At 38.4% G+C, this 25487-nt stretch overlaps 1 protein-coding gene across 9 annotated transcripts; it reads left to right on the top strand.

Moving 5' to 3' along the window:
- The first annotated feature begins 19588 nt into the window (after window positions 1-19588).
- On the top strand, window positions 19589-24393 carry LOC121759061 (transcription factor MYB56-like). Of its 9 annotated transcripts, XM_042154557.1 has the most exons (7): window positions 19594-19960; window positions 20289-21284; window positions 21743-21893; window positions 22219-22320; window positions 23168-23247; window positions 23376-23584; window positions 23684-24393. In XM_042154557.1, exons 6-7 carry the CDS (start codon window positions 23425-23427, stop codon window positions 24238-24240), a joined length of 717 nt encoding a protein of 238 aa, XP_042010491.1. In that variant the 5' UTR covers window positions 19594-19960; window positions 20289-21284; window positions 21743-21893; window positions 22219-22320; window positions 23168-23247; window positions 23376-23424; the 3' UTR covers window positions 24241-24393. The 9 variants fall into 9 exon arrangements, with proteins under 9 accessions (XP_042010489.1, XP_042010491.1, XP_042010493.1 ...); XM_042154555.1 differs by having other exon boundaries at window positions 19589-19730; window positions 19852-19960; window positions 22219-23584; XM_042154559.1 differs by lacking the exon at window positions 22219-22320.
- Window positions 24394-25487: the final 1094 nt, after the last annotated feature.

Raw genomic sequence — 25487 nt, 5'->3', positions numbered from 1 at the left:
ACTCTAGTACTTGACAGCCTCACTCCCTTCAACCGGTTATAGATAGACAATGGCATGACATTTATAGACGCCCCCAAATCACACATTGCATGTTCGACCTTCACATCTCCAACAGTTATTGGTAAGGTAAACATACCTGGGTCGGCTCTCTTGGGTGGTAACGTCTCTTGCACTATTGCTGACGCTATCCCTTCCACCATAATCTTGCCATCTTTCTGGGCTCTCCCGGCTATGAAGTCCTTTATGGATTTCCCAAGAGGGGGTAGTTTCACGGCTTGGAGAAATGGTATGGTGACATCCAACTTCCCAAAAATCGACAAATAGTCAACCGGGTTCTCTTTCTTCCTCTTTGTAACAAATCGGAATGGGAATGGTTTCTCCCCTTTTTTCTCATCTACTTGTCCCTTAGCAACCTTCTTGGAGTCTTTCCGGGGCAGTTCCTGAGTCTGGGCTTCCATTCTGGGCTCTTCCTCTCGATAAGGTTCCTTCCTGGTCAGTAGGGTTTCGGGTTCATCTCCTACAATTGGTGTAGCATCCAAGAAGAATGGATCCTGGATCTGAGGCATAGGCCTCCCTAGTTCTTCCGCTGAAACGGTATCGCCTCCTATCTTCGTTCCGTTAGATCCTCCACTAGGTCGTTTGGGTTGAGGCGCGTCATAAGTAGTTCCGGTCCGCAACGTAACCTTACTCACATTTGCCTTGTCGGGCATTTGGACTGTAGATGGGAGTTTACCTGCATTTCCCTTCAAATCCCCCACCGAACTGGCCAGTTGGGCTAACTGCCTATTCATCATATCCATGTTCGCCTTATGTTCTTTCTGGGCATTTTGCATCCCCTGCACGACCTCGTTATGGGATTGCAAGTCTCCTTTGATGCTCTGTTGTGACGCTAGCATTTCACCCATCATGTCCTCAACGGACCTCCTTGGCCTGTTCGGATTTTGGAAATGATTCGGCCCTTGGTGTTGATAGTTCTGGAAGTTTTGCTGGCCTTGATTAGGCGGGTATTGGTTATACTGGGCAGGAGGGACGTACTGATCTTGAGGATATTGATTCTGGTGCTGGGCTTGAAACTGATTTTGGTTCTGATGGTGTTGGGGTGCATGATTTGGCTGATTTTGGAAACTGTGGAAGTTTCTCTGGTGGGGTGGTACATAAACAGGATTCGGGTTTTGGCTTTGTGGGCTTTGATTTTGGGTTTGTTGGTTTCTTCCTGACCAGTTGGGCTGGTAGTCTGGGTTTGCTAGTCCACGGTTAGGGTTTTGGTTTGGATTGGGGTTATACTGGTTCTGTCCTTGGTTCTGATTTTGGCCCCCGTCTCCCCATCGAAAGTTTGGATGATCCCTCCATGGTGCATCCCGTTGTCTACCCTGAATCCAATGCCCACTGGAATTGAAGTACCCCGCAGCATTGACCTGTTCCATATTCACGTAGTCACTAGGCTGTTCATAGTTCGGTCCTTGATTTCCCTGTTCTGCACCTTTGTAATTCCCAGCTGGGGGAGGTGGTGGGGTGCTTTTCTCGATCGCACTCAGAAGTGACTTCTTCAGCTCATCCATCTTCAAGTCCATTTTCTGCTCCAGTTTATTTTCCTGATCAGTAGACGAGACAACAGCAGCCCGGTCTCGGTTGTATCCTTCCCTTGAATGGTCATACTCTTTCTTTGCATTCAGTAGCTTCCTTAGGACTCTCTTCGCTTCGCTGACCCGTAATTGTGTGAAGCTTCCTCCTGACGATGAATTTGCTAGATCCTTGGTTACCGCGTTCATACCTTCGTAGAAAGTATGATGCACTTCAATGTCCGCCATGCGATGGTTGGGACATGATTCCAAAAGACCCATGTATCTTGCCCAATAATCGCTCAAGGGTTCATCATACCCTTGCTTCACATTAGTTATTTCCCTTTTCAGCGCGCTTGTCTTTGATGACGGGAAAAACTCGCCTAGGAATGCTGACTTGAAATCGGCCCAAGTCTCAATGGAGTTGGGGGGCAGGCGCATGAACCAGGTGTTGGCTTCCCCCTTGAGCACAAATGGCAAGGCCTTCAACCTATAATCATCCTCATTCGCTCCTGCTGGTCTCCTCTGCGCCCTACAAATTTTACAAAACTCATGCAGAAACTCATACGGCCCTTCATAGCTCTTCCCACAGTATGTAGGCAGAATCGCGATCACATGAGGCTTCACATCGCAGGCGGTTTGCCCTGGAGTGACGACTATGGCTTGCGATGGTTCTCCCTCGGTATGCGCGTTAAGGGTACCGATCTCTGGATCCTCATCTCCGTTGGCGGCCATCTGAACTGGAATGCCTTCCAACAGTGGTATCTCCTCTGGTATTGGTCCTTCTATGTTGTATTGCTCTTCGTCGCTACTCGAACCTAAGTCAGATAAAGCCGTCGACAACCCGGATCGAGTGGTTACGAGTATCGATCCTCGCTGAAGTATCTTCGGCCTCCACTGGTCAGGAGCCAAACTGCTTCTCATAAACTGAAAAGAAAAGAAAAAAAAGAAAGGTTATGCACAATATATACACCGAAGTATCACTCACAGTAATTGCAAATAACGCTATCCATCCCCGGCAACGGCGCCATTTGAAAGGACCTGGGTGCGTAGGTGTCGTTCAAGCAAGGATATATCCTACTGATCAGGATAGAGATCCTAACTAACCTAGACCTTGGTTTCAAAGATTCCTCAACCCACTTCTACTGATCAGTATACTGGTGGTAAGGGTCGAATCCCACAGAGATGGTGCGTTCTTAAACTACCGCGGTGACAATTGGAAGATTTGGTTAGCTACCACGCTTGGGTTGAGTTTCTACCTAGGCTGGAACTTAAAGGAGGTGTTCTACTAGTCAGACGGTAAGGAAAACATTTGGAATGTAACTGTGTACGTGGAACGGGGAGACAATTTTGTAACAGAAAATATTTGGAAGGTACGGGTTTCTATTTTGGGCTAAACAGAATATTCAGAGTGTAGTGGAAGTTTGATGACTAGGCCGACAGGGCTTAACTAAAAGTGAAGGACAAAAGCAAAAGCATCTCGAAAAGTAAGTGGTCCCCTCCAATTGAAATAGACATCATCTTCTTCAACAAACACTTCCAAAATTCAGATAACAATTCCAGATTCAACACGGAAAACTCAGATTAACAACTCACAAACACAGATCCAAAACTAAGAAATCAAATCTGAAATCAAACACTGAAACTGGACTTCTGCATACTGGTCAACATGAAAGAACGATTCAGAAATTAAAACTAAGCTTTGCATGCAACGATCTACTTTCCGATCAAACAGTACTTGTTTATCTATCCTAAAGAAATTTGTTACGTAAACGGAATTGAGAGATTCAGCACTTTAAACACCGAGAAACTTTAGATCTAAGCTAACTAGGCAAGGGAATAAAGAAACACCACAATAAACGAAACGGAAATCAACTTCATAGCATAAACACGTTCGGATCTTCAACAAAGTACTTCAAAAGCAGAAAATATCCAAAGGCAAACAAGATCCAACGTAAGGAAAGCGAGAAATTTAAAACTACGAAAGCAATGTAAAAGTGTTTTGCCACTCCGGGCGATGAGACTCTAAACTACGATCTTGCTGGCTGGAATGGACGATGACTGGAATTCTGGGAACATCTGAACGTCAAGTGATCATGGCTACGGCGAGGCAAGAAGCGGGACACGGCTGAAAGACTGAAACTACCGAGAAAACTTTCTACCTAAAGATGGTGGTGAATGAGTGAATGTGTGAATGTCTCTCCCTCTCTCTCCAATTTGGCTTCCTTTTATAGGGAGGCTACCCTTGATTTTAGGGTAAATCCTCGTTCCAATTTGACTTCTTTGCCCTTAATTGTAGGTAATCCGTCCCAGCTATCCGTCTTCTCCATCTCAAGCCGTTTTAGCACGAATACTGATCAGTATGAGATCATGCTGGCGCCTCCTTCACCTGAACATTCCGAAACTTCCCTACTGGCTAGAATGCTTAACCTGCACACTGTAAACAACTGTTTTGCAAATATAATCAATTAAGCACATCATACTGACCCGTAACCAAGGCCTAGAATACGACTTATCAAACTGCTCACACTTACCACAGGCTTGTCCTCAAGCGTGAAGAACAAACAAAGAAAAGAATAAGTCGAATTCTAGCCTGGTTAGTCCCCTGACCGACTCTACCTAACTTAGACTCTAAACTATGACGCAAAGAAAAACACAAACAAACACAGAGAAACATAAACACATAAAAGACTGAAAACACATAGATCGGGCTATATTTTCAACCATCCCTCCCCTCTGGATCAGGTGCAATCCGGCCTTAGACAGCCTTGAACTTCTGCCACCCCCCTTTTCTCTTCCAGTCTGTATATCTGTTTGTCAAGATCGCCCACACTCTCGGCCCAACACTAGGTTCGCTCAGTCACTCATACCTCACCAGGAATGTTAGGGCTGCATTCTCTCATTATGCTCACCACAATTGCTTCGGACTTAGATTCCACGAGCGGCTACTGAAGGACTTATAGGCTTGTAACGGGGTTGTTGGCTTGTAATGTTTTCGGTGGATGTTCCTAAGGCTCTAAGGTTCAAAATTTCTATTTTTATTTATGCGGGGGGGGACTGTGTATATTAGGCTTCTGATCAGTTGCTTTCTTTAGTTGGCGCTACTGGCTTTGGTCTCCACTGGTCAGTAGCATCTTGTGGCTTCGCCACCCTTATTCCTTCATTCATCTCTTTTTTGTGGTCAAATCTTTCTGACCATTTTCCTCATTTTCTCGGTTCCCTCTTTTTTTTTCGTTCCTTCGTGGCTTCGCCACCCTTATTCCTTCTTCTCTTTTTTGGACTGGGAATGACTCCCTGGTCGATTTTCTTCTAACTTTTTCGCCCAGCTGGTTTCTGCTTTTCCGCACTTCTTCCTGGCCAGTAAGCTCCATTTGTTTCATGCCTTACACAGTCCCAGTCGGCTGGGGTGTTTATCTGGGTATATAAAAGGTTAAGAAGAAAGGGTTCTAAAGGCGGTTTTTTTTTTTTTTTTTTTTTTTAAACGGGGGGGGGTTCCTACTGCCTTCAGTATTTGCTACCCGTGATCACTTCACCCTAGGCGAATTGTGGCAGCCTCTCTTTTCTTTCCAATATATGTGGAAAGTGGAAAGTGGTTCCACTTTAAGGCTTATAACTCACATTTTTAGAGGGCTTCCGTGTTTGGCTCTAAGTATGGGCTTTTCTCTCATACTCACCTCATCTATCCTGACTAGGAGGTACTAACGGGGATGGTTTAGGTTTTCCAGCATGTCCTATCTCCCTCAATTCCCCTCACCTTCAGCTCAAGACGGTTGAGTTTTAAGCCCAATCACACACAACATAAAACCAGACCTAACAAAACAAAACAAAAGCACAAACACAAAGACTACACATATATACATACATCCTACTGGCCATTGCGTCCCCCCTCTCACTTCACAAGTGTCTGCCCTCAGATAAGGCTGTGAAGTGGAAAAGGTAATGGCCAGTACGATGGCACACAGACAACAAACAGCAAAACTAAAACAAAAACTTCTCACACTTAGACTATGGAATAGGCTAAGTGAGAGAGGTTTTATCACCTATACAGAGATCAACAAAACATAACCACAAACACATATATACAAACTCCTCACACTTAGACCATGCAATGGGCTAAGTGTGAGCTAACATGCATGCGACATAGAAAACAAAACAAACAAAACAAAGAAAACATGCTCCAAAGAAACAAACCCTTAACTTCTCACACTTAGACTATGGAATGGTCTAAGTGTTATGAAGTGGGGTTTGCGCGCAAACACAAATTATACTACCTAAACAAAAACCAACTCATAACAACAATACGAAAAGTTAAAAGAAAAACTGAAACTTAAAAAGAAAAACTAACTTGGTCAGTAGGGGGGGTCTATCGGAGTCTCCTGCTCCTTCACTACGGTCTCTGGGACTTGTGGTTCAACATCCTGGCCAGCATGGCCGCTTGGTCCGGTATCCAGGCTACACTGCCCCTTACTCTCATAGCTTCAGCCGCCCTCTGGTGGCTCACCTCCTCTAGGATATTGTCGATCATGGACAACATCCTATTCATCTCCGTCTGTATCTTGTGGTTCTCCTATCCTAAATTAGTCACGATCACTTCCATAGACGCTTGCCTCTGGGTCAGTATCCTCTGCTCCGCAGATTCCTTCAACACCCGTTCCACTACTGATGCCAATCGGATCATTTCTGCCCTCATCTGTCTGTTCTCCTCCGCCAATTCAGTAACCGTCCTTTCCAATAACGCGACTCTTCCTCCTGCCGTGGCTTCCTCACCCATTGCATAAAATTGCGGTCGTCCCACCCTCATGTAGACCGCATTTGTCCTAACGAAGTAAGGTATATCGAATAATCCCGGTGGCCGCACCATGGGCAGCGGAGACAAGTCTTCAGCCTCAGTGATAATGAGGTTGTTGCCTACGAAAGCTCCCAAAATGTGGCAAAGAGTGAGGTTTCTGGCAGGGTGCGTAGCGATCAAGTGGCACTGATATGCCGTCCAAAATCCAAGATGCAGCTTGCGTCCCTGTCTTGCGCACCAAAGGAGATACACCTCCGTCATTGAAGTGCGGACGGCTGAGTTAGATTGGCCCAGCAGGTTGGCATCAAGGTGGAGCTGTATTAGTCGCAGAACTGGATCATTGAAATGGATGGAACGGGAAACAGTGGACGCGAATTCTCCAGCGCCGGGGTGAGTAAGTTCAGCCCAGGCCTCCTGTTGATCAAAATCCACGTGCCTACGAGGGATACCCCTCTCCCTGTCTCTCCACTCAGGACTGATCGCTTCTTCCAATGTACACATGCCCATCCGACATGTCCACTCTATCAAGTTCATACTAAACTCTGCCGCAAACAATCTAAAACTAATGGACACTTCATCCAGGTCCGTTGTCACCTTAAACCGAAAGGTAGTGAAGAACTCCTTCGCTAATCTCACACTGATACGTGGATCCCCATTTTGCAGTAGCCACTCAAAACCCAAAGCATTTATATAAGCAAGGAATTGGTCACGAACACCTAGTTCATCCAGAGAAGGGTAGTGTATTACCTTGCCGCACTTAATTTCCTTGCTGCCATCGTCCAGACTCTCGAAGGTATCCTTCAGTTTCTGCTTCTCGAAGAGTTTCATCTCCTCGGCGATCTCATTTGTGAAATCCATGGTCCATCTTCTATATCGGAGCCTCTCCACTGGTGGGTGGACAAGCTCTCGGTGATCACCTGGGAGCGACTGTTCCCCATATTCCTCCTCTTCCACGGACTCATCACTATCCGATGCAGACTCCTCACTAATCTCATACTCACTATCACTCTGCTCTTGCCGGCTCGATGGGATCCTCTGAGAAGCTTCGGTAATCACAATTCCTGTGTTTACTGCCCTGGACCTCTTTGTTACTGCTTTCTTCTGGATTGGAGCCTTCCCTTTCCTCTTTCTGGCTCGCTGATATTGTGCTTCTTCCTCCTGAGCAGTAGGCTGTGCAGGTTCACCCCCTGCCTTCGTTGGAGTGGCTTGTTCTTCCTCGCTCTCGATCTCTACTGGGTTCTCAGCCGTGCTTGTCTTGGCCTTCTTGGCTGCTCTTTTACCCAGGCATCGCTGAGATACCCGCATCTTCAGAACCAATTGCCGCTTCACTGGGTGGGGTTTTAAGACGGGAGGCGCCACAGCTTCCGGTACTTGAGTGTCTACGGTTGGTCTCTCCTCATCTACTTGCATTCGATCATCCCCTGCTTCCACTTGGGTATCAACTGGCTCTGGCCCTTTCTCTTCACTCTGTTCTTCCCTCTCCTCTTCCCCTACTGACTGGGATGCCTTATCCTTCGGTATGGGTTCTGTAAAAGCTTGTTCATCCTCTCCTACTGCCCTCGATGCGAGGTCTAGACCCTCAGCCATTAGAGCAGTATCTTCCCTGCGATTCACCTCTTCCACTATTGATTCAAACTCCGTTTCCGTCATGAGGCCGCGCTTTTGGGCCGACTTATTCAGGTCGATTTCCTCCCTAATTACTTCTTGGCGAACCGCTTCCACTTCTGGCGTCTCCTCAATTCCTTCTCCCCCTTCCTGGTCTTGTTGCTCCCTTCTCAGCCTTTCCGCTCTTTCTTCTTCATCAGAGGCATAATAAGCCGCAATGGCCTCGAGATCCTCAAGTTCGGCTTCCTGGGTCGTCGGAAAAATTCCTTCCGCCTCTGTCATTTCGGCTTCAGTTGGGGGGTTGCTTTCTTGGGGAATCATCGACGGAATCGGCAATGTAGATGAAATAGGGGTCAAGGGTTGCGTAGTGGTTACTGGCATGGTTGCCGCATGAGTTGCTCCGGCTCCGCTCCCTTGCCCTCTACCTTGGTCTCGATTTGCTGAAATCATAAATTCGTTACCACGAGTAATGCATATAATTGACTATATAATGCACAATATGTGAACTGCAATGCATACGAATAAGATGTACCATGTTATGATGTTTGGACACACGTTTCTTGTTTCCCCTAAGGGTTTAATAAGCTTAGGGGCTAGGGTATAGTACGTAGACACATATGTAATCTTCACATGGTAACGAGTAATGGATATAATTGACTATATAATGCACAATTTGTGAACTGCAATGCATACGAACAAGATGTGTTGTGTTATGATGTTTGACACACGTTTCTTGTTTCCCCTAAGGGTTTAATAAGCTTAGGGGCTAGGGTATAGTACGTACGCATTAATAACACATTATAAAACGATACGAATAATTCACCAAATTGTCACGAGTAATGGATGTTATTAACTATATTATGCACAATATGTGAACTGCAATGCATACGAATAAGATGTATCATGTTATGATGTTTAACACACGTTTCTTGTTTCCCCTAAAGGTTTAATAAGATTAGGGGCTAGGGTATAGTACGTAGACATTACTAACAAATTGTTGTTATTGGAATATACGTATGTGCATTATTTGGTTTAGGTAGTGCATTATGTAGCTGTTAATTGTCATTATCTCAGTATATTATGCATTATTAGAGGTATTGTGTATATGGGTTAATCAACGGATTGAAGATTACATACGTGTATTTAGTAATGTCTACGTATTATACCCTAGCCCCTAAGCTTATTAAACCCTTAGGGGAAACAAGAAACGTGTGTCAAACATCATAACATGGTACATCTTATTCGTATGCATTGCAGTTCACATATTGTGCATTATATAGTTAATAACATCCATTACTCGTGACAATTTAGTGAATTATTCGTATCGTTTTATAATTTGTTATTAATGCGTACGTACTATACCCTAGCCACTAAGCTTATTAAACCCTTAGGGGAAACAAGAAACGTGTGTCAAACATCATAACACATCACATCTTGTTCGTATGCATTGCAGTTCACAAATTGTGCATTATATAGTCAATTATATTCATTACTCGTTACCATGTGAAGATTACATACATGTCTACGTACTATACCCTAGCCCCTAAGCTTATTAAACCCTTAGGGGAAACAAGAAACGTGTGTCAAACATCATAACACAGCACATCTTGTTCGTATGCATTGCAGTTCACATATTGTGCATTATATAGGCAATTATATGCATTACTCGTGACCATGTGGTGCATTATTCGTAGCGGTTTCCAGCCATTATTAGATTACTATTGTACCCTCATAATGCACAAAATAGGACAAATAATGCAACACGGGATTAATTACCCAATGTTGATCTTGACCGTCCATTTCTCTAATCTAATGGCTGATATTAAGAAGGAAAAAGGAGGAAATATAGGAAAAGGAAATGAATACATCCCTACATATATATATATATATATATATATATAGGGTTTTGATCTATGCAAAACTAGATTTAAATACAGAAACGCAGAACAATATCATAATTAGGTCACTTTTAGGTCATAATTAGGTAATTTTTAGGTCATGCTAACAAAGCATGACCTAAAACGATCTTAGCATGACATTAAACTCAAATATTATAATATGACCTAAAATTGATTAATTATGACCTTCCGTGTTTTTGGTTAATTATTGACCATTAGATCATCTAATCCTAGGGCCAAGATTTGGTCTGCATTTCTGGATTTAAACACATACTTATTTTGATCATCTCCCTATATATATATATATATATATATATAGAGTCCTATTATTCACATTTCCACTCTTAAAGACCGAACTAGAGACCAAATTAGGGCCCTTAGATCTAGATTTGAATGGATGAGATTAAACCATGTCTCATGAATTTCGCTACTTCATTATGTAAGCAATATACTTCAAATCAGGGGTATTTCGGTCAAATTACATCTGGGCTAAAAAAAATTCCATGCTGCTTCTCCTCATTCACGCCGCTCATCTTCTTTCTCATCTCTCTCGTTCTCTTCTTCTCCAAATCGAAGAATACTTCTCCAAATCAAAGAATTCTTCTACAAATCGATGAATTTTCTTCCACAAAGCGGCGAATCTTCATCTTCAAAGCGACGCTCATCTTCTTCTCCAAATCAACTCTCACTTCTACTGCAAATTGACGCTCAAACGCTGATTCTCTATCAAAATCGACGACTCCAAAACTTCCTGTTCTACAATCGACGACATCTCAAGTTGATTCAAGTCGATTAACCACAGATTCAAAATGGTTGACACACGAAAGTCGTCGATCGATAGTCGTTGATTAACCACGGATTCATCATCTATATCCGTCGATCTCAGCATCTCTATCTCTCTATCAGCCGACGTCCACATCTCCACGCGATTTGAAATAGTTGACACCAGAAATTCATCAATGGAAGGTGAAGGTTTATATTATATTGTTTTTCTGAACTTCCTATTTTGAAGTCTATGGCTAAAATTGCTTCGATTTACTATTTCAGATGGACGACGATTGTGTTCCGGCAAAACGTTATGCCTCATGTAATACACTGTATTGAAGTTTTATATTTTTCAAAATTCTACTTTACTTCATACTTTCTTACTTTGGTTTCTGATTTTTGAGTAATTAGTTCATCAATCAGTGGGTAAAAAGTTCAATTATGGGTGAAATATAATCGTTTGCTGGTGGCTAATTCGCAACATCATTAGTATTACCTCAAGTCTGATTTATGTCTTCATCATGTTTCTTGTTACTTCATTTTTCAGATTGTTCATAGTACTTCATTCGTACACTTTATTACTTCATTCATGTTGCATGTTACTTCATTCGTACACTATATTACTTCAATCATGTTTCCTGTTACTTCAATTTTCAGATTGTTCATAGTACTTCATTCTTATACTTTATTACTTCATTCATGTTGCTTGTTACTTCATTCAATAGGTGTTCTTCCCCATATGTGCAAATCAACATTATTATGCTGTTTGTTTTTGCTTCAAGAGAAACGCTATTGTTGTAATAGACAATTCTGCAAACGGGGATGACAATGACCTCACAATAAATTATTGTCACATTCCAGAAACATTGATTCGTATTCTTCTCTTATGATTGAATTTTATAGCACACACATATGAATACACACAACTATAAATGGCATGTATTTGTTACAGAGATCATACTTTTGTCACTTCCTCGCCAAGAATGGTCTCCACGCATATTGTAAGATCGTGTCCAACTCCAAAATGCAGAGATTGAATATGCCATGGAGGACAGTTGATAACGTTGAAGACTGTGGAGTATTTCTGATACCACATATGAAAACGTACAAGGCTGAGCGTGAAGGTTGCTGGAACTGTGGCTTGAAGAAATCATGTTCAGGGGTGCTGCAGAGCTTGAGGGCCAAATATTGTTCGGCGCTGATGTTAGCCCAAAACAGCCACGAGAGCTTTAACAACAAAAATGTTACAGCGGCGTATTACGAAGAGGAAAGCAAACACATTGAAATTGATGTTGAGAAAATGATTGCAGCGTATATAAAGAAGAAATGATGATTTTAGTAGATCAAGTTTTGTATTCGACATACATCTGTTATGAGCCATTTTGAAATAAAGTACCACACTTTCTAATGTTGTTCATTATTAGTCTATAATACTGCATTGGGTAACAGATTTAGTTCATTTCAGAAATCTTAGTTCATTTCAAAGATCTATTGAGAAATGGAAAATATAAAGTAAGATTAATAATCTACTCCTACTATATATTTTGTCTATTCTCTTTAAGCTTGCAAAAAGTCTAAACAAATTCAAATTCAAAATGTAAATGAAGTAAGACACTACATGATTGAAGTACAGAAGTAAGGGAATGAAGAACATAATTATCCGAATGAAGTAAATTTGGAACATAACTACTTGAACTAAATAGAACAACCAGCCTCAACATCGGATTTTCCTCTTTAAATGTTGTTCAGTATTAGCCTGTAATACTGCATTGGGTACCATATTTAGTTCATTTCAGAGATCTTAGTTCATTTTTGAGATCTATTGATTATTGATAAGTGAATGACAAATGGAAAATATATCAAAGTAAGACTAAGAAAAACATTATAATAAAGAAAAATTAAGTCATTATAAAAACACTTCAGTCTATTCTCTTTAAGCTTGCAAAAAGTTTTAACAAATTCAAATTCAAAATGTAAATGAAGTAAGAAACTACAGGTCTGAAGTACAGAAGTAAGGGAATGAAGAACAGAAATATCCGAATGAAGTAATAAAACAACTAGCTTCAATATCATCATCAAACCCACAATGCACAGCCTTGAAAAATTTAGACTTCAACCAACGTCCTCCATGTAACTCATTAGGGATTAATTTCATTTTTTTGTTTCTCAAGACCCAAAAGATGTAACTGCATACAAGCCCAATCCTCCCAAACATCTTACAACTACATGCATATGAATCAAAAGATGTGGAGTATGACACAGTCCAGTTCTTCGAGAACTTGTCGTTGACTACATAAATCTCAACACAATAAAGTTCACGTTACTTCATTTGACCTGCGGATTACTTCATTCAGCCAAACTGTTACTTCATCATACATCTGTTTATACTACATGCATGAAAAACTCGAAAAAATATCCATCAACATCGGAATTCTCCATGAGATTCTGAAGGTAAGCTTAAGAAGTAATCGGAATTCCGATCTCACGAAGTAATCGGAATTCTTCACGTCCGGCTTCGTTGTGTAGATATCTCCAGCTTTTTATTCAGAGATGAATCACGATTAGATGATGATTGCAACACGATTTGAGGAAGATTGAGATAAGAAAATAGATATTAATAAGAGAAAATATCGGCAGATCATATCGACGATTTGCTGTGTATGCCTCGTTCCACGTGTAGTCGGAGAGCTTCTCCATCTCCACCAGATCGGAGATCCACTCCGCTGTGTGGTGCTTCTTCCTCAACTCCAATGCAGTGGGTTGGGGGAGGCCGCACGGTAGGTAGTTGGAGCCGGCCAGCCGGGGACCAGTGAGAGAGAAACGTAGAGAGAGAGAGAGAAGTGGATTGGATTTGGGAATGGAGGAAGAAGTGTATTCACGTAACTGCATCATTTTTTGTCTTCCAAATCTACCCTTGTGTCAATTTAATTAAATAAAAAAATAAGATAATGTGTAATTGTTAATAACCATTAGATGTGATTAATGGATGGATGAGATTTGGTCTCTAGTTCGGTCTTTAAAATTGGTTCGACATTGATCACTTCCCTATAATATATATATATATATATATAATTATGCACGCATCGTAAGCTATATTGATTTTGAGGACGTTATGTTTAATCAAAATCTTGTTTTCATAGTTTTAATGATGGATATTTTTAATCGATGAATTGTCAATTCATATTTGTATGTTTCCTATCGAGAATTAATGGTTTCCATGTTTGAAATATATTGTTTCCAAATTAATTCTATTTATGTATATGGAATTGATTTGGGTATTTTGACTGTAAATTGAGTTTGAATATATATATTGGTGAATTGAGATTTCAATTAAATGTTTCATGATTATGAATCTACCAAGAAGGTGTGGAGTTACCAAGAAGGTGGAGTGAATGATTACATAATTCAATTCATGTTTTAACATGTACCTTCTTAATTATATTATGTCTGTTTTGCAATCACCAAAGTGAGATAAAATAATAAAAGTTTATAATCAAATTAAGTGAAAATTTGTTTAAGTAATTAATCACTATACATTCTTGATTATATTATGTTTATTTTGCAATCACCAAAGTGGGGTAAAATAAGAAGAGTTTATAATCAAAGTAACATGAAAATCTGTTTATGCAATTAATCATCATGTTTTTTGTGGCTATTCATTATCTACATAGTTTGTTTGTCATAAAAAGTCTAGATTCCCAAAGGAAATAGTCTTTTTGCGATATAACGAACACTAATGGAGTTAATAATATAAATTGGTGTCGATTACCCAAAGGTAACGCTAATTTATTATTACTCAATTATTGAACTAAGATATGAATATTAAAAGCATGATGTTTATTACTGTATGAAGACTACCCAAAGGAGTTTTCATAATTACCTTATGATATGGATTTTCAAATTAATGTTCGTGTTATTATTCAAAGTTTTTATATGTGAGCATTCATCTTTTAAGTGCTCGTATAATGTAATGTTTACCTCAAACATTCCCTAACTTAATGGAACTAACTTCTTTGAATGGAAAGAGAAACTTAAGTTCACTCTTGGAGTAATGGACTTTGACCTAACACTTTTGAATGATAAGCCAATGATCTTATGATCAAAGTAGTTTGGTTGATTACCCATAATTCTTGGGAAAAATCTAACAGGACTAAGTTTACAGTTCATCAAAATGTTCGTTGCAGATAAAGTCTCTCTACGACTGATATTGCAAAAGAATGCTTGCAGAATGTTCATGATCGCTTCACAACTGCATATAACTCTCTTGCGGAAAAACTTATGAAGGATCTCATAAGCATGCAATATGATGGTTCTCGGACTATGTACGAGGATGTGATGGACATAAATAACATCTTTTCTAAAGTTAGGATTACATGTGGATGGGGATTTCCTTGTCCAAGTCATCCTACCTTCCTTACCTCCTCAATATGGATCATTCCAAATTGATTCACTATAAAAGATAAGTGGACTCTTAATGAATTGGGAAACGTGTTGGTCTAGGAGGAGCAAAAGCTGAAGAACCATGGAATGAGTGCATCTCAAGCTCGCATTTGCAACTGAAGGAGCGTCTAAAGGATAATATTAATTCGAATTTATCATTCTTATGGCATAAAGGAACTGGATCCTATTTCCAGTGAAAGAATTAAGAGGCTTATAAAGGATAATATTCATTCGAATTCAAACTTTATAAGCTTTACTGTTTGTGTGGATTGTATTAAAGGTAAACAAACAAAACACAGTAAAAAAATGCCACAAGAAGCACTGAGCTACTTCAAATTATACAAATATTTTGTGGACCTTTTGATGTCCTGACTTTTGGTGGAGAAAAATATTTTATCACCTTTATTGACGATTTTTTCGCGTTATGAATCTATTTATTGCAATAAAAATCTCAGGCAGCATAAATAGTTGAACATTTTATGACTGAGGTTAAAAGGCAATTAAATAGAAAGGTGAAAATTATTCGATCTGATAGAGGTGGTGAATTTTACGGTCATACCACTAAAATAAGTCAATTACATGGACCTTTTGCCAAATACTTAGAAAAGCATGGCATTTGTGCTTAATAAACTATTCCAAGTACGCCTCAGCAGAATGATGTTATAGAGAAATGAAACCGAACTCTCATGGAAATGGTTAGAAGTATGATAATTATACCTTACCATATCATTGTGAATTTATGCTCTTAGAACCGCTTTTTATGTATTAAACTGGGTTTCTAGTAAGGTTGTACCAAAGACTCCCTTATGAGCTTTGGACAGATAGAAAACTCAGTTTGCAGCACCTTCATGTTTGGGGTTGTCCAGCTGAAACTATAGTATACTCTTCGCAAGAAAAGAAATTGAATTTTAGACAGTTAATGGTTATTTTATGGGTTACCGGAAAAATCCAAAGGGTATAGGTTTTATTGTCCTAATGATAGCATGAGAATTGTGGAAACTGAAAATATATGATTCTTTGAGAATGGTCAGATCAGTGGGAGTTCTGACACTCGTAATGTGGTTAATGAAATAAGGGTATAACCTTCTTCCCTCATTTCCTCAATAATTAAGTGTGCCAAATATTGTTGAACAACCTAACAATATTTGAATGAACAACCACTTAATGATGATGATGATGCCAAAGTCATTGAACATATATGTGGAAAAAGCATCTGCAGAAGTGTCATTAAGGGGTTTTCAACGAAAACGAAGGTTGGCTATTTTTGATGACTATCTTCAAGAATCTAAATGCGATACGATATACATAACGATCCAGTTTCATTTTCACTAGCCATTAAGCGTAATAATTCTAATAAATGGATTGTTGCCATGATAGAAGAGTTAAAATCTATGGATTATAATAGTTTGGCACCTTGTCGAGTTACCTGATAGACACAAATGTATTAGGTGTAAATGGGTCTTCAAGATCACATTCGACATGAATGGTTTAATCGAACGATTTAAGCCAGACTTGTTTCCAAAGGTTATACTCAAAAAGACAACATTAATTATAAAGAAACTTTCTCTAATGTATCAAATGACTCACGTAGAATCATTTTGGCGCCCATTTTGGCTTTTCTAAATGGCGATTTGTAAGAAGAAGTCTACATTAAACAACCTGAAGACTTCATTAAGAAAAGGAATTAAAATTTAGTCTGCAAACTTAAGAAATTAATTTATGGACTGAAACAGGCTTCTCAACAATGGTATTTAAATTCCATGACACTATTACTGCTTTTGGTCTTAATGAAAACACTGTTGATCGGTGCATATACCTCAATTAGTGGGAGCAAGTTCATATTTTTGGTTCTGTTTGTTGATGAAATACTAGTAGTGACATTGTATTATTACATGACACTAAAATTATCTCTCTAAAAATTCCAACATAAAAGATATGTGTGAGACATCCTACGTCATAGGGATAGAAATATCTCGTGACCAATAATGTGGACTTTTGGATTTTCTCAGAAAAACCAAATTTAGAGAGATATAGGATGAGTGCATGTTCTCCAAGTGTTGTTCCAATTCATAAAGGTGACAAATTTAGTTTGAATCAATGTCCAAAAATCGAATTAGAACGATAAGAGATGGAAAATATTTTTATGCATCTATTATGGGAAGTTTCATGTATGCTCAAGTCTGTACTAGACCAGACATCAGCTTTGCGCTCGAAATGCTAGGTTGTTACCAAAGTAACCCTGACATTGAACACTGGAGAGCTACAAAAATGATAATGAGATATTTAAAGGGGACAAAAGATTTTATGCTCACATTAAGGAAATCTGATCAATTAGAAGTGATTGGATATTCCGATTCAGATTATGCTTGATGTGTTGACTTTAGAAATCAAGTTTTGGTTACATTTTTCTTATGGTTGGATGAGCCATATCATGGAAAAGTGTAAAGTAAAGTTCTAATTCAACATCCACCATTAAGGCTGAGTTTATGGCTTGCTTTGAAGCATTAATGATTGCAAAGTTTCATTTCAGGCAATTTTCAACCCTTTGAAATTGTATTGTGATAATAGTGCAATCGTATCTTTCTCTAAAAATGACAAGTATTCAAATGAGCTAAGACATAGAATTAAAGTTTCTTGTCGTGAAAGATGATGTTCGGGAACAAAAAATATCTATAGAATGTATGAGCACATAGCTTATGGTTGGATGATCCATTGACTAAGGTGTTATCCCCTAAGATATTTATGGAATAAGTTAACAGAATGGTTCTTGGGTATGGAAACGTCTAATCTTTATGTTTCCATGTTGGTTCAGACACTTATGTTATACTCCCTCCGTCCCCAAAGAATATGCACTTCGAGGTCGGCACGGATTTTAATGTAAAATCGGTAAAGTAAGAGAAAGGTAGAGAGAAAAAGTAATTAAAGTATTGTTAGTGGAGAATGAGTCCCACCTCATTAGAGAGAAATGACTTTCCAAAATTAGAAAGTGTATATTCTTGTGGGACGAACTAAAAATGAAAGAATGCATATTCTTGTGGGACTGATGGAGTGGATATTTTGAATTCAATAAAGTTGTTTCTACTTTTCCTGCATTTACTTATTATTTGATATGCATATGTACGTTTTTAGTATTAATGCAGGAGGTCTAGAAATAAGACAATTACAGACGTTGTATCACTAATAGATTATTTTAGTGCAGTTATTGGTGATGTGGTACATGGAAGGAACTATATCGACCGAATGATATACGCACGCTATGACCCACATCAGTAGTCTTACTAATATAATACTTAGGTTTACCAATGATGAAAGTATTTATAAAGTCCAATATTATGTGCGCATTATGTTTATTATGTTTATTTTACTGTGGCTCTGTCACGTGTGACAAGTGGCTGAATCGAAGACTTTGTGTCCCACATATTCGCCAAGTGAGAGAATGTAAGTTTTATATCTCATATATGTGACATGTGATAGAATCCTAAATAGAATTAGATTTTTAATATAGTACATTAACTTGGTATAATACACCTTTTTCCTAATTAATTAACTATCAATTGAATATATTGATTTGTATGGACGTTTCCTAATAAGTCATTAATTATTGACTAATATATAGGTTTCCTATTATTGTATTGCTAAAAAGGAAATTGAGAATATATTAACATAATTATAGTATATGTATGCGTATTTGATTGAGTCATTAAGTGAAAGGAATTAAGTGAAAGGAATAATTTGATTCCTTTGATTATTAAGGAAAGAAACGTGCATACATATATTTACGATTTGATTAGAATTGATTGTGATCAATTAATAGTATCAATTTATATTCTTGATCAATAAGAAACGTTCATATGCGTTCATATTAATTATTTTAATAGTGAAAGGGCTTTAAAGTTTAATAATTAGGATTTGTCCTCTCTCTACCTATAAATAAAGTGTGGTGATCTCATCAAATCACACATTACACAGAACACATAAACGAGGGAAAGAGAGAAATAAATCGAGTTGGAGTTGCGATACTACGCCGGAAAAGGTTCAAGGAATTCGTCTCCTCCTTCCTCAATCGCTTCCGCTCTGGATCATCAAGGTATATTTCGATCCTATTATGTTTATGGTTTTACGTGAAATACATGTTGTTCGAAGATCTTGCTTTAGTTATATTCAACGATATTTTTTTTGAATATATGATGATAAATAATTTCCAATATGGGTGACACGAGATTTTATGCAGTTTTACTTTGTGTGTTAGATACAGAGAATAAAGTAAGATAGAATGAATAAAATCGGATCATCATTGGTGAGACAAACTAAAAAGGAAAGTAAGTTTTTACGAGAACGGAGATAATACTAAAGATAAACCTCTAGAAAAATAAAATAATAAATATACGAAGATAATCAGATAAATACGACCTGTATCATCGAACCCGAGTATTTTTGTTCACCCATAAATTTTATACACTTTTTTATTTAAATTTTTGAATTACTATATATTTTTGAAGTATAAATAACTGAAAATTTAAATACACACTCGCACAAAATGTAGCCCTCTCTCCATCGCCACCGTCTCTCCGGCATCTCCCAGCCATCGACTCCACCTTCCCCTGCTATATTCCATCTTCTTCCATTTCTATCCCTCTGCTTTATCACATACTCCTATTGAACTTTGATTTCAAGGTTTGGAGCTCTTAACACCCAAATTCATTTTCGATTAACCGTCTAATCGATTGAGTAATCCGTTTGTTTGGGCAAATTTTCACGCTCCTCACCACAACTATTATCCGCCTATTATTTCCAGAAATTGAATTTTCTGATCGTCCTTGGTATTGAGGTCGGGCAGTCTTTGGTGATTGAGGATCCAGATGGTGATTTTGTTGTCACTGCATTTGATGCCAATTATTGACCGGGTCTGTATTGCTCTTTTTCTTTTTCTTATATGTTTGCATTTCTTGTGTTCAGAATTTTCCATATTTGTATACAAACTTCAGATTTGGGTAAACTAACTTAAAATGAAAAGTAGTGAGTAAAATGATAGACATATGATGATCACTGTAAAGTACTAATGATCAAGTTTTATAGCCAAATCTCTATACAGAAGGTATGTATAATTGGATAGAGAATTTTTCAAGTTTAAGATTACAATTCTTGTATAAGCCCCCTATCCCTTTGAAATACTTAATTCAGTAGGTATACTGACTTCTCTTTTATGTGTGAATATAAACATTTGCAAACCAGGTTATTAACTGTATATGGAACCCCCACCCCCCCCTGATGCCAATGTGGTGTATTTGGCATGAGGTCAAGAAGAAATACTTGTCAAGGTGTCGCAAACATTTGGTGAGAAGATATATGTGGATAAAGCCAAAATCTTTGCTTAAACTTATAGCCCCTGAGATCATATCAGAAGATCCATCTTCACGGTTCCTACTATTTGATGGCTTCCCCAAACTATTTGAAAGAGCTGGAGCGAAGATTGCTGAGGCTTGTGCCAATTTTCAGCACGGACATCTTATTATATGTACTTCTTCACATGGTATGCTTGTAATGAGGATTTTTCGAAGATGTAAAAGAAAAGAAGAATTGGATTGGGCCTTGCGACTGAATACACTCATCCAGAGAAGAATTTGGTACATCTGTTACTGAATACACTCATCCAGAGAAGAATTGGATTGGGCCTTGCGACTTCTTGAACCTAAATGGGTAGTGGCATCAACGTCTAGTAGCAGGGCTATGGAGCTGGATTATGTTAAGAAGCACTGCTTTAAAATCGACAAGCATTTGATGACTCTCTGACCTCTGTGCATATTTCTTGATATTAAAACTGTAGAGTCATTAGTTCAAGATGGATCAAATAAAATTTAGGCTGCCCGCATGTGCAGGACGAAATTTCCAGTTGCTATGCAGAAGCACAATCTTGATCTTTTGTCATCCACCTTCCAGCAGAAACGGTTGAATTGATCTCTCCAAGCAAAAGGCTAATGGTCACATTATTTAGACAAGCGACGCTTGGTCTCCCCTATTCAGCATTCCTACATGAATGTAAAGATGCAGCAGCCATTTGTAAAATCCAAAGATCAATTGGTAACAATTAAACAAGTTAGTTTTCTGGAACAAATTGCAAGGGGCCCTACCAGTACTTATGATAAGGAGGTTTCCACCATTATTTCAATGGTGAAAGAATGGATGGAGTGAAGCTGGTAGCCTGGTACTGAACTAAAGAATGTTCACTAAGTGAGTCCTCTCTTTTTATGCTCCAATAATTATGAATTTCAGTGAGAGTGCTGATTATTTCGCCTGCACACTCGCAAATTGCATGTTTTACGTGATATATTCTGACATAAAAGAAAGCAGTTACTTGGTTTATGTTTATTAAACCAAGTATCTTTCTGATGACACCCCAGGATTGACAATTACATAAATATAAATAGATATGTATCTTATTCCTGTCCACAGTACAAAAATTTCCCGGATGGAACAATCAGGCTCTCTAATCCTTTTTCCTTTATTTTTTCCTATCCGCGAGATCTGCAAAAGTGCACTGGTAACAATGAAATTGACAGGAAAATAAGGGAGTGACATATACCTCACAACTGAGTTACATGCATCAAGTTTTAGTCCTGACCATTTACTTATTTGCAGAAATTCTTTCTGTTTATTAATGAATTTCTATATGGAAAATGATGTTACAGGTCAAGTATCTAAAGGAACAGCTATGGTACTTGCGGAGCAATTGAAACATTTTTTTTATCAAATAAGTTCCTTTCAAGAACATGTCTGCAACCTCCAAGTGGTTGAAAGGATGCACAGGGCTGCAGATATTGTTTGCTAATGGGAACACCTGTAAGTTACTGGAAAATTAGTAGATAAGTTACACCTGTAGGTGTTGAAAATAAAATATAAAAATTAAAAATAAAAATAGAAGTAAAGAAAGAAAAAGTAAAAGAAGTTTCAGCTTTAAACTCCAGTTTATGACCATAGCTTGTATCAAATTTCTGCATATGGTTATTTATTTATGGAGTTTGTTGCTAGTGTATTATCAGGAAACTTAGTAGTAGGATGTTTAGTTCATTGAATACATAATGATATGTAAAGTAGGTTACTAAAAAGATGGTGGCAATTTAAATGGTAAAGGCAATGAATGATTTAATGCATCACACTGTTTCAGGATTTCTCTTAAAAGATGGTGGCAGTTCTCATTGTACTTTAAATGGCTTGCAACCAAAATTTCTTCATGCTCGTGTCTATAGATCCATGAGAAGGCTGTAAGGTACTGGAAAGAAAATAAAAAGAAGTTTCAAGGTTTAAAGTCTAGTTTATGACCGTAGCTTGTAACAAAATTCTTCATATAGTTATTTATTTATGGAGCTTGTTGCTAGCGTATTCTCAGAAAACTCAACAGTAGAATGTTTAGGCACTTCTCACAATTTAAACTATTTTAAGGCAATGAATGATGTAATATATCACATTGTTTCAGGATATCTCTTAGAAGTTGGTCGCATTTTTCATTTTACTTTAAATTTCTTGCAATAATGGATGACCAAATTTTCTTCATGCTCCTGTCTATCATTCCGTGAGAAGGCTGTGATAAATGTTACTACCTCTTTTAAAAAATAGGCAGTTCGCATTTACTTGCCAGATTGTGCAGTATTAACTCTCCTGGGTTGTTTAATATATTGTTGCGAAACGGACAAGCAATCCAAGCCTGCAATATAAAGTGTTCATCTGACCAACTTTTTATCTCTGATATTTGCTTTATTTTGTTGGTGCAGCAATAAATAACATTTTGAAACTGATATGCACCAACAAGGAGGTTTGCTTGCACAGTGTTTTTAAAATCTCACAGCTTATGTTCCTTTTATTTCATTGTGTTCAGTTATCCCGTGAGATAATAGAATCGAGGGTGCTTCAATATGTTTATGGTTCACATAGATTTATTCCTAGTGATTTTTGAAATAAATAAAGCTATACAGCGTTAAAGTAGCATTAAAGTTTGCAACCAATGCATTTCTTTGCATTATATATCGGAGATGATTCCTTTGGCGCGTCTAGAGATAACATTAGTGAGCGCTTTAAGTACAGAAAGTCAGAAACTCATTAATTGTCTTGACGCACAGAGTTGAGTCATTTACGATGATAGAATACTCGAGCGTCCGTTACAAGCGTTGACAATGAGACCTGATTCAATGAATAGTAGGTGTGTTATTTATGTAATTCGTCCAAAGTGACAAAATCAGTTTCAGAACTTTACTTCTCTCCAGCTATGAATCGATGCATTTCTCTTACCTTTTTCCCCTATAAATTATGATTTGAACTTCACTTCAGACGCCACAGACATAACTAATCACCTTGTAAGAGGCTCTATATTTCTGCAATGGCAACCTTGAGAACCAGTCGCGGAGCAAGCTTGAGCAGAAAGACTTGCAGAAGATGGCACTGGACACAGGAGGAAGACGACCTCTTAACTTCCCTTGTCCAGATGCATGGTCCGGGGAAGTGGGATCAAATTGCAACTCATATCCCAGGGAGATCAGGTATAGTTCCCTTGTGTGCGAGACTTTATCATAGACCTTTCTGTATTATGCATGTCAGTCTCTTTCACTTTCCTAATGGTAAATCTGGTTTCTTCATAGGTAAGAGCTGTAGGATAAGGTGGCTCAACCAATTACACCCAGGGGTTGATAAGAAACCGTTCAGCGTAGAAGAGAAGCAAAGGCTGCTTGTGCTTCACAGAAAATTAGGAAACAAGTGGGCTGTCATCGTCCATTACTTCCCTGGTCGAACAGATAACCAAGTGAAGAACCAGTACCATATACTGGCAGGGACTCGGAAATCTGCTCCTTTCCCTCCCAGAAATGATCCCCATGTCCCTCTGGACAATGAATCTAGAGGTTTGTTTCAAAACCCGAGCATTTCAATGGTTGATTCTCATTTTTCTGGTGTTACCAGCCTAGGAACAAACTATCATGGATCGGCTCCCATGGTGGGTGTGATGCCTGGCTTGATTAGCAGCTCCTCGTCTGTGTATGGCATGGGTGGATATCTTACCCAGGTTGGGACGGTCATCCCGAGCAGCTTTGGTCCTCGCCCAAGCTATGACAATTCCATGACCTCTGATGCAAATTCTGCTAGTGTTGGAGGTTATGAATTCATGGACTTTTTCAGGGTTGGACTTGGTAGTTCAGATTAAAGAGTGGTTGCTTTTGTTGTTATGTTGTTATGCTTTTCTCACCTTGCTCTCTTAATTCATCTATTCTGGAGCTTATTTGTTTTCGTATGTTGAGTTTGGAGACTCTATTGTTTGGTGATTTTGATAGAGTGGAGACAAGGATTTTTCATGGTAGTTGGTTTCATTCTTGATATCCGACTTATAAAATTATATTATTGGATCAAAACTCAAACAAATATAGTTGTTGTCATCAAACAAATAATAGAATGCAGTTTGGATCATTAAATATGTGTATAATTTATGATTGCCATAAGTTTTTTTATTTATATCTGCTAGAGCTGTTAAAATGTCAGCACAATTCTAGATCATTGAGCTAAGAAAGAATGTTGTCTTGCTCAAAATATATGTCAAACCTTAAAAATGAAAAACAAAGTATCGAAATTTCGAACCCAATATAAGGCTGACGTTGGGATCCCGCGAATATCAAAGCTTTAACATTTTAGCCGAAGATAAAATGCGAAGCAAAGTTTAGTACTTCATCCGTCCAAAGGCAGTTGAGTAATATCTTTTTTTACACTCGTTTTGCAAAATTGATACTCCCTTCGTCTGTGAAATGTTGTCCAGTTTTTCCATTTTAGTCCGTCCGTGAAAAGTTGTCCACTTTGCTTTTTTTTTCTATTTTTGGTAAATGGACCCCACTTTCCACCAACTTTTTACACGCACATTCTATTATACTCCCTCCGTCTACGAAAAATAGGACACATTGTGAATTACATAGGTTTTAATGTGGAATTGGTAAAGCAAGAGATAAGGGAAAAAGTAAGAGAGAAGTAGCGTTAGTGAAATGTGGGGTCCGTACAATGTTTTAAAACCGGACCGGCAAGTGAACCAGCGAAGCTACTGGTTCACGGTTCAACTGGTTGAACCGATTCAACCACTGATCGAACCGTTTTACTGTAACTATTTCAGATTCTAATCATTAATTTTTTATATGGAATTTAAATTGTGAAATTGAGAGAATTTGGAATGATAATTCTATTTAATATCCAGATACTTGGCGATTTCAAATTCAAAGCTTCGATTTCAATTCACGAGCTCAATTCCATAATACTGAACGAAGCCCAAATCAAATGTTGGCTTATGAATTCGTCATCCGTATTCACTAACAATGATTTTCAAGCTTCCATACATAATCCCTGAACTACTCATTTTAATTTCTTATTTTTAAATCGATAATAAAAATATTAAAGAATTTACAATTCTGTTGT

This window comes from Salvia splendens, chromosome 12 (assembly GCF_004379255.2).
Source record: "Salvia splendens isolate huo1 chromosome 12, SspV2, whole genome shotgun sequence".
Lineage (NCBI taxonomy): Eukaryota > Viridiplantae > Streptophyta > Magnoliopsida > Lamiales > Lamiaceae > Salvia > Salvia splendens.
Note: the sequence above shows the minus strand (reverse complement) of the source record. Positions and strands in the feature narration are given on the sequence as shown.